The sequence below is a fragment of the Triticum dicoccoides genome, chromosome 5A, assembly GCF_002162155.2.
Source record: "Triticum dicoccoides isolate Atlit2015 ecotype Zavitan chromosome 5A, WEW_v2.0, whole genome shotgun sequence".
Taxonomy (NCBI): Eukaryota; Viridiplantae; Streptophyta; class Magnoliopsida; order Poales; family Poaceae; genus Triticum; species Triticum dicoccoides.
Genome location: NC_041388.1, coordinates 577,084,943 through 577,098,263, shown reverse-complemented (window position 1 = coordinate 577,098,263; position 13,321 = coordinate 577,084,943). Strand labels below are relative to the sequence as shown.

Below are 13,321 nucleotides of genomic sequence, written 5' to 3'. Positions count from 1 at the left end.
CGATGAGGCTCTGCGCTCGCGCGCTCCGGCAAACGCAGCAGCCGGCGGTGGCCTCGACGCAGCAGCGGTGGGTCTCGACAAGGTGGTTCGGAAACTAGACTTGGGTCCAGGAGCTAGCTCCGGGATTGGTGGAGTCAAGTCTGATGCACATCAATGACTGATTACTCAAGACGATCAACTGTAATAATTCAAGTCCATCAGCACTATGGTTCAACTATGTAAAGGTTTGAGATCACCAACGCATAAGAATGATGTTATGATTAAGGGGGGCGCCTAAATGTCAGGTAACTGAAAAAATGAGTAAATTGCAGAAAACACCGGTTTACAATTTTTTCCTTCCAGAAACCACGGATTCTCGATCAAATTTTTTTTTTTTTGAAACGAAAGCAAAGCTTTGCCTCATGTAATAATTAAGGAGTCGGTCAAATATTTTGCAGAAAACACTCATTGGTCTATTTGGGTATTTTTACCGTGATTATGACATGCGAGGCCCGCATTTGATGACGTGGCGTGAGGGTTCACAAAAGACGACGCTAGACTAGTCTTTTTCCAAAAAAAAGAAAGCTTCCTCCCAAAAACAAATTCCATCCTCTACCCCGATCCAATCGGGATCGGCCGTTCCCGCAGGCCACCGCCGCGGCCTGGGCAAGGTGATCGCGGCGGCGGCGGCGGAAACGCAGCACCAAGCAAGAAGACGATGCGCATCACCGGAGCAAGCAGCGTCACGCCGGCGCGCAGCACGGGCGCAAGCATCGGCGCGCATCACAGGAGCAGAATGTCACATTTGCGGCCCGGCCACATTGTTTTTGAGCAGTGAAGAGAGCTAGCTTATTGGAGAAACCTAAAGAAAAGGGAGTCTTGGGAATGACAGGATGCATGGTGCCGAGAAGGTTGGATCCTGTCACAGGAGCAGAATGTCACTGCAGTTTGTTTTCCTTTCCATTGTTGGCGCTCCTACGTTGTCGTGCCGCCGCCGGTTAATTAGGTGACCGGTCCGGCAGAAGCACGTTGCGCACCATGGTCCGTGCTGGTTGGGTTAGGGTTGGGGGATCCAGAGCAGAGGCAGCACGTGAGGACGCCGGCCCAGCAGCAAGGCAGCAACCGGACGTGCGATGGACGTCGTCAGTTATTAGGTGCCTGCACTGCAGGAGCACGACGCCGGCCGGCTGGCTGGCTTCTCTTCCGCGTTCCGGCAAACAGTTTGGTTTGGTTTGGCCCCGCGCGCCTGACCGTTCGGTATGAATCATCTTCTCTTTTTCGCTGGCTGCTGGATTGATGGATGGCCACTCCTCCGCTTTCCACTTTCCTTCATCCTTTTGCTCCTTTTAGTTTTTTTTTTGAGGATTAAGCCAGCTTTATTAATCAAAGTTCACAGAAAGTGGGATACAAGATGGGTCATGGGGTTGGCCAAGCCACAGATGACGCCCCGGTCCCCTTCTAAGAGAGAATCTGGCTAGACTATGTGCTTCATAATTTACAGCACGACACTCAAAAGAAAAAATGCATTAAAAAAGGGTAGCTCGAAGATTAATCTCGGACAGAATGGCACCGTATTGCCCTCTACTACCCGAGTTTATATCACAGACAACTTGCTTGCAATCGGAGGCCACAATGTAGTTGTTGATAAGAAGATCCTCTGCCAAGCACATTGCCTCCCTGCATGCCAGAGCTTCCAGACAAGCCGGATCGTCCACTCCCTCGACCACTAGGGATGAACTCCCTAGGTAATTTCCGTTTGAATCACGGCAAACTGCTGTTGCTGACCCACCTCGCCCCGGTCGTACTGCAGCGTTAATATGGATTTTTGCATACCCCGGCGGAGGCGCCTTTGGTCGCTGCGGTCCCAATGGAGCAGTAGGTGCATTTGTTTGTCTTGCTGTCGGGCGGATCACATTAAGCTCGTCACGGTATCTGTTGATGAAAGTCTGTGTTGCTTGAGGACTCTGAAAAATCCCCTCATGGATCGCCTTGCGCCTCGCGTGCCAGATTGACCACAATGTAATCGGCAGGAGGACAAACTCGTCATGTGTGAGGGACTCAATAAGCGCAAACAGCCATTGCTTCGCTTTAGGCTCTAACAGCGCCATCATTTTATGTGCAAGTTCCTCATCCACCAAAGCCCATACACATCTGGACATTGTGCATTGAATCAATGAATGTTTCCACGAACCCGGCATCCCGCATAGCCCGCATCTGCTAGACGTCGTCATATGGCGGTGGGCTCGCACGTCCTCGGTGGGTAGGGAGTGTTTTGACAGTCTTCATAGAAACATCCGGACTTTGCCAGAACTTCAGTTTTCCAAAGTTTCTTCCACATCCCTTCCTCTGACTGCACTGATGACGTTCCTGGTGACCCATTAAGCCATGCCTCACGGCGTTGTTTAGTTTCTGAGAGCATTCTATACGCTGAGTTAATTGAAAAGGTGCCTTTGGGCTCGAAGTTCCACGACCAGAAGTCGTCTACATTACGAGTACAGAGAGGAATGCCCATTATGATATTTGCGTCCATTGGCATGAAGACCTCGTTCACCCTTTGCTTGATCCAGGTAGCTGAAGTTGGGTCTATCAATTCTGACACAAGCTGCGGTGGGTTCGCCGAGATGCACCCATAAGGCCGGAGCATTTCTTTCCTTGGGAGCCAATTATCTGTCCATATGTTAATAGTAGCACCGTTTCCGACTTGCCGTATCAACCCCTATTTCAAGACGTCACGGCCCTCAATTACTGCTCTCCATATTTGGCTCGGATGACCCCCCAAAGAGGCTTGCAGGATATCCACATTCGGATAATATATGTTCTTTAGTAGTCTGGCACTGAGAGAGGTGGGTTCCTGCAAAAGTCGCCATGCCTGTTTTGCCAACATAGCTAGGTTAAAAAGCTCGAAATCTTTAAACCCAAGGCCACCCATGCCCTTTGGCTTCGTCATAGTTTCCCAAGATACCCAGCGTGGCTTTCTTTTGCCGTCCTTCGAGCCCCACAAAAACTTCCTGATTTGCTCCTTTTAGCTGAACGAACCAACGTGGCTTAGCCACCGTGGGCCTGGCTGGCTCTTTGGTAGAATCGTAGCCCGTCTTGGGGAGAATTTGGCGAGGGAGAAGCGGGAGTTTTTTTTTCCAAGAAAGATGTTTGGCCGGCGTGACTGGCGAAACAAGGCACCCAGCAGGCAGGCAAGAACCTGCTGCGTGCTGCCAGCCACACCGCGAAAAAGAATGACCCAACCCATCGAACGGATCAACTAACCGTTTGCTTGCTGGGCACACGCCTTGCTCCCGCCGGTCAATCAACAATGCCAAAAGAGCGAAGCATCCCAGAAGACAAGAGATGGATTCGATGGGAATGTCTGTGCGCCCACGTGTAACCTCTACTTGACCATGGACCGCGTTTGCGTTTGAAGAATATTACATTAGGCGTATTAGCTTTTATTCCTCCTTTCCATTTTATTAGGCATAGTAAGTTTTACATGCATTCCCAAAATGCAAGACCTCCTCCAATGCAAAGGTGCTTAGATAAGGTGCTAAGTATATTATTAAATGCCTTAGCAACTCAAGTCTCCAATGCAAAGGTGCTAAGCTTTTGGGTGCAAAGCTTCATGCATTTAATTAGTTGTAGACTTAAAATTATGCTTCCACCTTGGTACACGTGCTTAGCACCGTTTCCTTCTGGGGTCTTCTTGAGTAGCATGCCACATTAGACTTTTTTGCTTAGTTGACAACCTTAACATCTGTCCAAGATGAAGCATTGTGAGGGGCCTAAGACGCATGCAGCCAATTTTCTCTCTTGAGTAGTTATGGACACCTAGAGATCGTGGTCAAAGGAGACCGTACATGCCTCCCTCCTTTTTTTTCCTCAGTCGTGGATGCTTTCCTCTATGATGGCTCAACTGGTGTGCTAATTTTCGTGCTAAAACTAATACGCCTAACAATATGGGAAGGAGGGATAAAAGCATACTTCCTCCGTTTGTTTTTATAAGACATTTTAAACAACTTGCTATGAACTATTTTAAACAGTGTATGAATGAAAGCAGTAATAACCTGACAGCTGCAGCTGATCCCTGTTGGACTTGGTGCTCTCCCGGGGCCCGGAGATCAAGGAGATTCGGTCAGAGTCAGACCATGCGTTTTGGTCGCTGTCCGGGATTAACTGTCCGATTGATATCCATGTTGAAACGGTACTATTCCTTTCCCATCAGTTTCTTCTGCAGCAGAGGATTAAATCCCACGCAATTAATCCCCAAACCATTGACCATAGATTTTCTTTTCTTTTTATATACTCTGCCGGGGAGAACATATATATGTAAAGTTAGTATATGGTGTGAAATCATAATAGTATACTGTAGTTCATTAGACCACAGTGCTGCCGGATGTTCACTTTCCGGTCTGTATTTCATACTGGCTGGCTATAGTTTATCATGCAAATGATCATATTTTGCACTACCGATGGAGTTAGCTCAAAGGTTGTTGTACAAACATTTTTTTAAGTAGTTTAGATTGCTTACTATATATGCCACATGGTAGGTTGTTGTACAAACATAGTTGCGCAATAGTTACTGTCCTTGTTTGTCAAACAGTAACATATCCGACCAACTCCTAAATGTCAAATAGGAAGGATGTATTTATACTACAGTACACGTGTATTATTATGTTTAGTAAGGATGTAATTTTTACCTTTATGTAGATTATATATATATACTAAAAGCATAACCCCAAAAAGGAAGGATGTAATTTTTACCTTTATGTAGATTATATATATATACTAAAAGCATAACCCCAAAAAGGAAGGATGTAAAAACCGTACAAACTAAGGAGAATATCTTGATCCACCTCAGCGCCAAACATATCGGACATCCTAAAACCCGTAGCTCTCAACGTCCATAAATATATCTTTTTTTGAACAAAAAAATCCATAAATATCTCAAGAACATCGCCTTCTAAGGACTCTTTCAAAAGCAAAATCTCTTTCAAAATCACCTTCTAGGGAAAGACGCAATGTGCAATCACCTATCGGTCCAAATTCTATACACTGATTCAATGATGACCATGTCAATTTCCGTATCGCTAGAAGGAAAAGTAAAACATAAAAAACATTTTTCTTAAGGGGGGGTAAAAAGGTGTGGGTTCTAAATTGATCTTCTACACACCATATCTGTTTCTAACCTCTAAGACCATGTACAATGCATGGTGCTGACAGAGGTGCTTGTTAAAATAAGCCGGTTTTTGTTTTAAGCAACAATTAATGCCTTAGGAAAAACCAACTCGATTTCACAAGCACCTCTCTCGACACCTTGCACTGTAGTACATGGCATAATGTGCTTATTGTATCTTATTTTTTCGGTGGACGAAACAAACCTCGAGAACGCTCATGCTTTATGCATCGCTAACCCGGCCCACTCGAGCTTGATTGATTACCAACAATAAGCTCTACATTCATGTTCCACCATCCTCACCTTGTCTAGCGAGGTCCTCATTATCTTCATCTCTCATAACCTTCCACTATTCATTCCTGCTGGCAACCTCTTCTCTTCTTGTTACTATGATGCACGCTACAACCACCTCTATCGCCCTTGTTGAACATCGTATGTTTCTCTATAGGAGAGGAACTATTATTTGGCATCTATATGGCCCTTGTTCAAACATACAATCGTAAAAACTTTTTTTGCGAGAAATTTTTCGATTTATTCATCTTCAATCATGGCAGTACAACGAATACCCGAAATAATAAAAATTACATCCAGATCCCTGCAAGAAACCCACAACCGCACAGGCAACCCCTGCCAGACTCTCTGTTTACACAACATCCACAAAGCTCAACATTGCTACTACGCCATGTGAACCCTGACAAGAACACATCGACAGAAGATATCAAACACCTTTCAACCCGACCACAACAACAACCCAATCCCAAAGGATGGGCCAAGAGACTGAAGATCATCCATCAAGCAGTCAGAGATGTCTTGCCTATGGCGTTTCTCTTGCCTTTGCCCATCTTCTTTTGTTTGCCTCTTAATGGTGTCCTTGTCAGGAGGCAAGCAATCGACCTGCCCAAACCAGGTCTAACAACCTCCACACTAGCGAGCAAGTCACAAAGCTTTTTCGCGAAGAGAGCATCTGAATTTGGAGTAGGTGCAACCACACTTGGCTCAATGGTCATGCCACTCATAGGCATCACCTGCTCGATGGTCGCAGACGAGGGAAGGGCATCGACATCTAAAACTCCACGCTCCATGACACCGAGAGGTAGGCTGGCTGGCGCCTAACACCCAATGGACTTAGGCGAGCCAGAGATTGCAATGTCCAAATCATCACACCCCTCAGCATTAAATATCTGGCCAGACTCCAGGGGTAATGATGGCGGTAAAGCCACAATCAAGATCTCGGGAGGGTCTACCTTCAGTTGTTCGACGGATAGAGGCAGAACCGGATCCCCATACAGCTCCTGCAGCTCAGGCATGATTTGCAGCACCGGAGTGACAACCACGTCATTGTCTAGTCCCTCAGAGGCTGACACCGGCAAACAGGCTCTAGCACGAGGGGAGAAACGACCATGAAGCTCGACTTCCTTCTCGACCTCAAAGCTGTCATCGGGCATAACCAAAGAGCGCAATACGTGAGCAGTATTCAACACAGGCGGCGCCTTGGAGAGCTCGCCCAATGCAGCCTCAACACGCTCCATAAAGCTTTTTCATCCGCAACATCTAACCTTGCATGAAGTTAATGACATCACGCAAAGGTTGGGTCGTCTCCTCAAGCTGGAAGGAAGCTATACTAAGAAGCTCAGCGCGCAGCAGCTCAGCCTGCGGCTCCAGGCAGGCCGCACTGGGATATCCGTCGAGGCCACGGAGCCAGCAGGAGCAGCAACGAGGTGGCTGGTCCGGCAGAAGCACGTTACACGCCAGGGTCTCTGCTGGTTGGGTTGGTTGGGGGGATCCAGAGCAGAGGCAGCAGCACGTGAGGAGGCCACGCCGGATGGAAGCCGACTCAGCAGGGCAGCAAGCAACCCGACGTGCGATGGACGTGGTCAGTTATTAGGTGCCGGCGCTGCACGAGCACGGCGCCGGCTGGCTGGCTTCTCTTTGGCGATCCGGCAAACAGTTTGGTTTGGTTTGGCCCCGCGCGCCTGACCGTTCGGTATGAATCATCTTCTCTTTTTCGCTACCTGCTGGATTGATCGATGGCTCCTCCTTCATCATTTTGTTGCTTTTAGCTGAACGACGAATACTTGGCCCGTCTTGGGGAGAATTTGGAGAGGGAGAAGCGGGAGTTTTTTCCAAGAAAGATTGTTGGCCGGCGTGACTGGCGAAAGAAGGAACCCAGGCAGGCAGGCAAGAAAATCAATCCATGACCCAACGCCTGCTGGGTGCTGCCAGCTACACTGATAAAAAGAACGACCCAACCCAACGTGATCGACCAACCGTTTGCTTCCAGTGTCGCGTCTGCCGGTCAATCAACAGCGACAAAAGAAGCATCCCGGAAGAAGAAGAAGAAGAAGAAGAAAAAGAAGAAGAAGAGATGGATGGCTTCGCTGGGAACGTGTGTGCGTTGTCGCGCGCCCACGTGTAGTGTAACGTGTCGCCGACAATGCATGCATGGACCAACCTCTTCTCCGATTCGAAACAAGTAGGCCAAAAGTACATAAAACCACAATCCGACTTGGAAACGTACTACGCAGGTACTCCAAACAAACAGCATCGAGGGCGGGATGGGACCGAGTGGAGCTTACCGACCGAGTGATCTGTCGGTTAATCATGACAAGTTCATTACAGTGCTGACAATGGGCCCCCCGACAGAGTTGTGCTGGATCTATATATATTCCTACAGAAAGCGAGACAAGCGTACTAGGTTTTTTCCTTCCGGCGGAGATAAGCTCAAGGACACGGCGATCGCCATCCCATCCCATCCCTAGTAGGAGCACGTCTCTCTCTATACATACATCGATCTCAAATCTGATCGCCCGGCCAACCCCAACGTGCAGGGCTCAACTCAACTCAGCGGCTGGATGAATCAAAGTAGTACACTAGTAAAAACCTGACAGCTGCCGCTCATCTCTATGCTATGCACGGCTGTTGCTACCTTGTTGGACGTGGCCAAACGTACATGCTCCCGGGTCCGGTGAGGAGGAGATTCGGTCAGACCAGACCATGCGTTTCTTCATCGCTGTCCCTATTAACTGCCTGATTGATATCCATGTTGAAACGGCATTCCTTTGCGAGCAGTTTCTCCTGCACAGGATTAAATCCCTGCGCAATTAATCCGGAAACCATTGACCGTAGATTTTCCGCTTATTCTGCAGGGCAGACCATATATATACTACTGTATGAAATAATAATTCGTTAGACCACAGTGCTGCCAGATGTTCACTTCTGTAGTTTTTTTTAGGAAATGCCTTCACTTCTGTAGCTGGCCAGGGTAAGTTGGTATAATCTGTTTCATAATGAGAAGCACAAAGATATCGGTTTACCATGCATGATCAACTTGCAATACCGATGAAGTTAGCTGAAAGGTTGTTGTACAAACATAGTTGGGCAACAGTTAGTGTCCTTGTTTGGCAAACAGTAACATATCCAACAAACTGCTAAAATATCAAATAGGAAGGATATGTTTATACAGCTACATTAACTATGCATCTCTTTATTATGTTTTTTAGGGATGTAATTTTTACCTTTATGTAGATTATATACTAAAAGCATAACCCCCAAAGTAATTCGGAACGGAGGGAGTACATCTAGATACATCCATACCTTGTCGCAGGTATGGATGTATCACATCTAGATACATCCATACCTGCGACAAAGTAATTCGGAACGGAGGGAGTACATGGCATAATGTGCTTATCTTATTCTGCGGTGGACGAAACAAATCTCGAGAACACTCATGCTTTATGCTTCGCTAACCCGGCCCACCCGAACTTGATTGATTACAAACAACAAGCTCTACATTCATGTTCCACCATCCTCACCTTGTCCAGCGAGGTCCTCACTATCTTCATCTCTCACAACTTTCCACTGTTCATGCTCACTGACAACCTCTTTTCTTCTTGTTACTATGATGTACGCTACAACCACCTCTATCGCCGTTGTTGATATGGTCTTCTTTTTTCTCATTTGTCAAGTGATAGTTAGAAGAACTCTAGTAGACTTCGTGGATGGGAAACTTCTATAATAATAGTTTTGGAGGACCGTCCTTCGAAACTAGTTTTGACACTTTTAGAGTGCACTATCTTTTAGACACCCTAGAATGCTCACCATGTTTTTCTTCTATCTTGTGGAGCCCATTCATCAATGAGAAGGTGAAGGGCGCCCAAAAGAAAGGTGTTGGAGCCCATTTATGGTTGTGGTCACCACACACGAACCGGGTCTGCATTGGCATGACGGTAGACACACCCTTGGTCCTACTTGTCGTTCCCTCGATCCCTGTGGCAGCGTTCCCGCCAACTCGGTTCACGTGGGTGGTAGCAGTTGGAGAGTGGATCCGTTATAGGAAGGGGAGTGGGGTGAATGGGTGCTGTTTTAGAGGGGGAGGGGGTGAATGGGCGCCGAAAGCGAGGTGTGGGAGCATGCTAATGGTTGCGGTCATGCCCTTGCAACCATCCCCAAACCCTTGCGCCCGGTCGTCGTCATGGAGGACGACGACCAAGACCACGACTGAGCTGCTGTAGCCGCACCCAGTTTCGGCCCATGCTCATGCTGCTCCTCGCCGTTCGTGATGCTCCATGAAGCGGAAGCTGGACAAGGAGAAGAGGGGCGGCGATGTGGAAGAGGGGGCGGTGGTGGCGACATCAGCATCATCTTGGGTGGTGGTGACCACACAAGAGTCGGGACAGCGCCAGGATGACGTTGCGAGAGCTTGTGGGGAGGACGGGAAGTGGGTGTGAGGAGGTCATTCACCTCCCTGTGTGCCCGTGGCGGCCTTCCCGCCAACCCGGTTACACGTGTGTGGCGGAAGTTGGTGAATGGTTGTCGTTTTAGGAAGGGGAAGGTGAATGGGTGTTTTTTTAAGGAGGAGTGAATGGGCGCCGAAAGAAAGGTGTGAAAGCCCAATGACGTTTGCGATAACGCCAACATCGTCTTTGGTGGCGAGGACCACAAAGAATCCAGGGCAACGCCGAGTAGGTTATGGGGAGGACGAGAAATGGCGGTGGGGAAGTTGACCAACTCCATTCGTGTAGCGTCAACGAGTAGTGGCGGGAAGTGGGGCAACGGTGACAGATATGCCTATGTAGAAAGCCTACTAAAAGCGGGTTAAACGTGTATAATACAATTTTTAGAGGTCAGGAGAGTGAGTTTTAGCCTTTTTTGGTATATATACAAGGCAAATCCGGCAGTAAATTCTTTTTGGCGAAGAAATCCTTTTTGTTACATTTGGCAAGTGCAAAGTACTCTCTTTAGGATAAGAAGACGAATAATCAGTTAAAGAGTTTTCCCCAAGAAAAAGGATTGTTCACTTGGATCATTTGAAATCCAGACAATAATCCTCCCTGGTCGCTATCTCCTTGGTTGTCTCCTCTCGGAGCCCCACACGCCGCACAAAAAAGTGGATCCGGCTTGCCTGCTCCCTTTTCATGCTCCCACTTCATCTTACGGCTGTTTTTTTCTCTTTTTTTTTCTAATCTAATCATCTCCCTCCTGATTTTCAGTGGGTGAGATCAGACCTTATTTTTCTTCCAATCAAATTAAGCCACATATAGGGAAGCAGGCAAGTCTCGTCCCAAAAAAGCACACTAAACGCCACACACCACCACCAAACGCACCATCGCCGATCCCCCCAATCGAAACACACGACACAAATCCAAAGCCAAGAGACGAGAAGAGAAGCAGAGAGAACTGCGATTTGCTCCCCCGCCCCCCAAACCCTCGCTCCCGGCCCGGTCGCCGCCGTCATGGAGGACGACGACCACGACTGCGACCCCGACTCGGCCGCCGCTGGCCCGTGCTGCTCCTCGCCGTCCGCGGCGGTCCGGTGGCGGCGCTCCGTGAAGCGGAAGCTGGGCGAGGAGAAGAGGGGCGGGGGCGGGGACGGGGAGGAGGAGGGGGCGGGGGCGGGGGCGCGGGTGGAGGCGGAGGAGGAGACCGCGGCGCTGCGGGAGGCGCTGGCGGCGGCGCAGGCCACCGCCGCGGCGCTGCGGGGCGAGGTGGAGGAGGAGCGCCTCGCCGCGGCCAGCGCCGCCAGCGAGGCCATGGCCATGATGCTGCGCCTGCAGCGGGAGAAGGCCGAGGTGCAGATGGAGCTGCGCCAGTTCCGCCGCTTCGCCGACGAGAAGATGGCGCTCGACGCCGCCGAGGTCGACCACCTCCGCGGCCTCGTCGCCCGCCGCGCGCGCCACCTCGCGCGCGCCCGCTCCAGGCTCCACGCCTACCAGCAGACCTGCCTCCGCCTCGGCATCCCGCTCCCCGACGCCGCCGACGAGGCCGAGGGGCGGGTCCATGGCCATGGGGATGGCGGCGACGGCTTCCTCGAGGGCGAGGGCGGCGGCGAGGGCGAGGACGACGACTACTACCCCGAGCTCCGCTGCTACAACGGGGAGTACTACTACGACGACGGCCTGGAGGGGAGCGAGGAGGACGCGGTGGGCGCGGATCTGGAGCGCCGGATCTGCCTCCTCGAGCACGGCCACGATGGGGATGTACTAGGTCAACCGTCCCTGGAGGAAGAGGAAGAGGGAGAGGAGGGCGCCCACCTGTATGCAGAGGAGGCATTGCTGGAGCCGGCTGGGCAGGAAACAACCGGATTTTCTGCCGACGAGGTGTTACATGAGGAGACTGTACAACAAAGGAGCCATCTCTGTGATGATGATGAGTTGCCAGATTCTCCCGTTGCTGGATATGGCGTCGAAGAAGGGGGAAGTGACGACGATGGTTCTGGCAGCGGCAGCGACAGGGTCTACATGATCGACAAGGTGCATCAAGGTGCGGCAGCTCCTACCGCCAGGGTCCTGGAGAAGTACGAGGATGAGGCGCTCGAGCCAGACATTAAGACACTATACATGAGGCTGGAAGCGCTGGAGGCTGACCGGGAATCGATGCGCCAGGCTCTGCTGGGAATGCGCACTGAGAAAGCTCAGCTTATGCTTCTTCGGGAGATAGCACAACAGTTAGCCAAAGACGCCGCTCCAGTTGGCACTGGGGCTGGGTCTGTTCCAGTTGTCCACCATTTGCCCAGAAAGCAAGCTGTGGGGGTCGCAGATACAACGGTCAGGGAAGACAAGAAGACAGCACCCGCCGGGACATTCTCCAAGCCCTTGTTGTTTAAGGTATGGTTATCTTCTATGCTGATATGACACTTACCGTTGCATTGAATGCATATCTCAGTTGTTACCTTTACAAATTGGCTTTGCTTTAGTCTGATAGGTTGCATTAGAAAATTTATGGAACTGAAGCATTGGTGGTTTGTTAAAAATTTGATGTGGAGCATCTGTGCAGATTCGTTGATCTTGCAAGATTCAAATATAAAAAAAACAATATATCATTAACCTTGCATGGGTTTTGACCTAGAGGTTTGGGATGATGTTGAATGTTTGCCGCGTAATTTGTTTCTATTAATGTCCTGTCCTAGCCTTGGTTCGAACTGATTTTGGTACTGTCCTGTATAAGACCCTAGTTCTAATTAATATAGGAGACTGAAAATACAGCAAATGCATAGTTTTGGCAATTGATTAATTCCATCCACTAGTCACTAGTTAGTTTTGTGCAACTCTTTTCAAACTTCCAAATTAGGACGAAGCCGAAATTGGATAGGAGTATATAACCTTTGTGCTAGCGAGTACGTGTCTGTGGAACTAAGAATTTTTTGTATCTCCTATGTACAAGCTTTGGGGGAACACTAAAGGGCTGTCTGAATTTTGTCAAAAAAAGGGGGTCCTGTTTGGATGGTAGCCAGGAGTTACCCCACCAAAAATTTGGCATTGACCAGTAGGATTTTGGCCCACTTGGATGGAGGCCAAATATTCGGAGCCATGCCAATATTTTGGTCCGCAGTTCAGATTTCACGTCCGCTTGCTGGTGAAATGGAGGGCAGTGGATTCTCTCGCCAAAATATTGGCTCACCCTGTTTTTGTAGGGTCAGCCCAGACGGAATCGAAACTGCTCCTAATCTACAGATGTATCCTCTTGTACGTTTGCTGGCTCCCCTGCTTGCGTGCTGCTGTCCTAGCATCTGTCGAATTCGGCGGGCAGGCGGTGGTGTGATGAGAAAGGCCTGCTAGTGATGGTGGATTGGCGGTGATGGTCACACAGAAATCCATGAGACCACCCTGATCCGCCATGTGAACGCTTCACCTTCCCCTGTGCCATCAGCAATGGCCAATGCACGTACGCATGTATTTAATGAGG

The 13,321-nt window shown here is 49.4% G+C and overlaps 1 protein-coding gene across 1 annotated transcript in view; it reads left to right on the top strand.

The window, feature by feature from the left end:
* Nucleotides 1–10,739: 10,739 nt before the first annotated feature.
* Nucleotides 10,740–13,321, top strand: part of LOC119302987 (myosin-binding protein 7-like) — a 4,030-nt gene continuing 1,448 nt past the window's right edge. Inside the window, exon 1 of the mRNA XM_037580059.1 lies at nt 10,740–12,243. Within this exon, the coding sequence (XP_037435956.1) occupies nt 10,873–12,243 (1,371 nt within the window). The 5' untranslated portion in view covers nt 10,740–10,872. The remainder of the gene's footprint in view (nt 12,244–13,321) is intronic.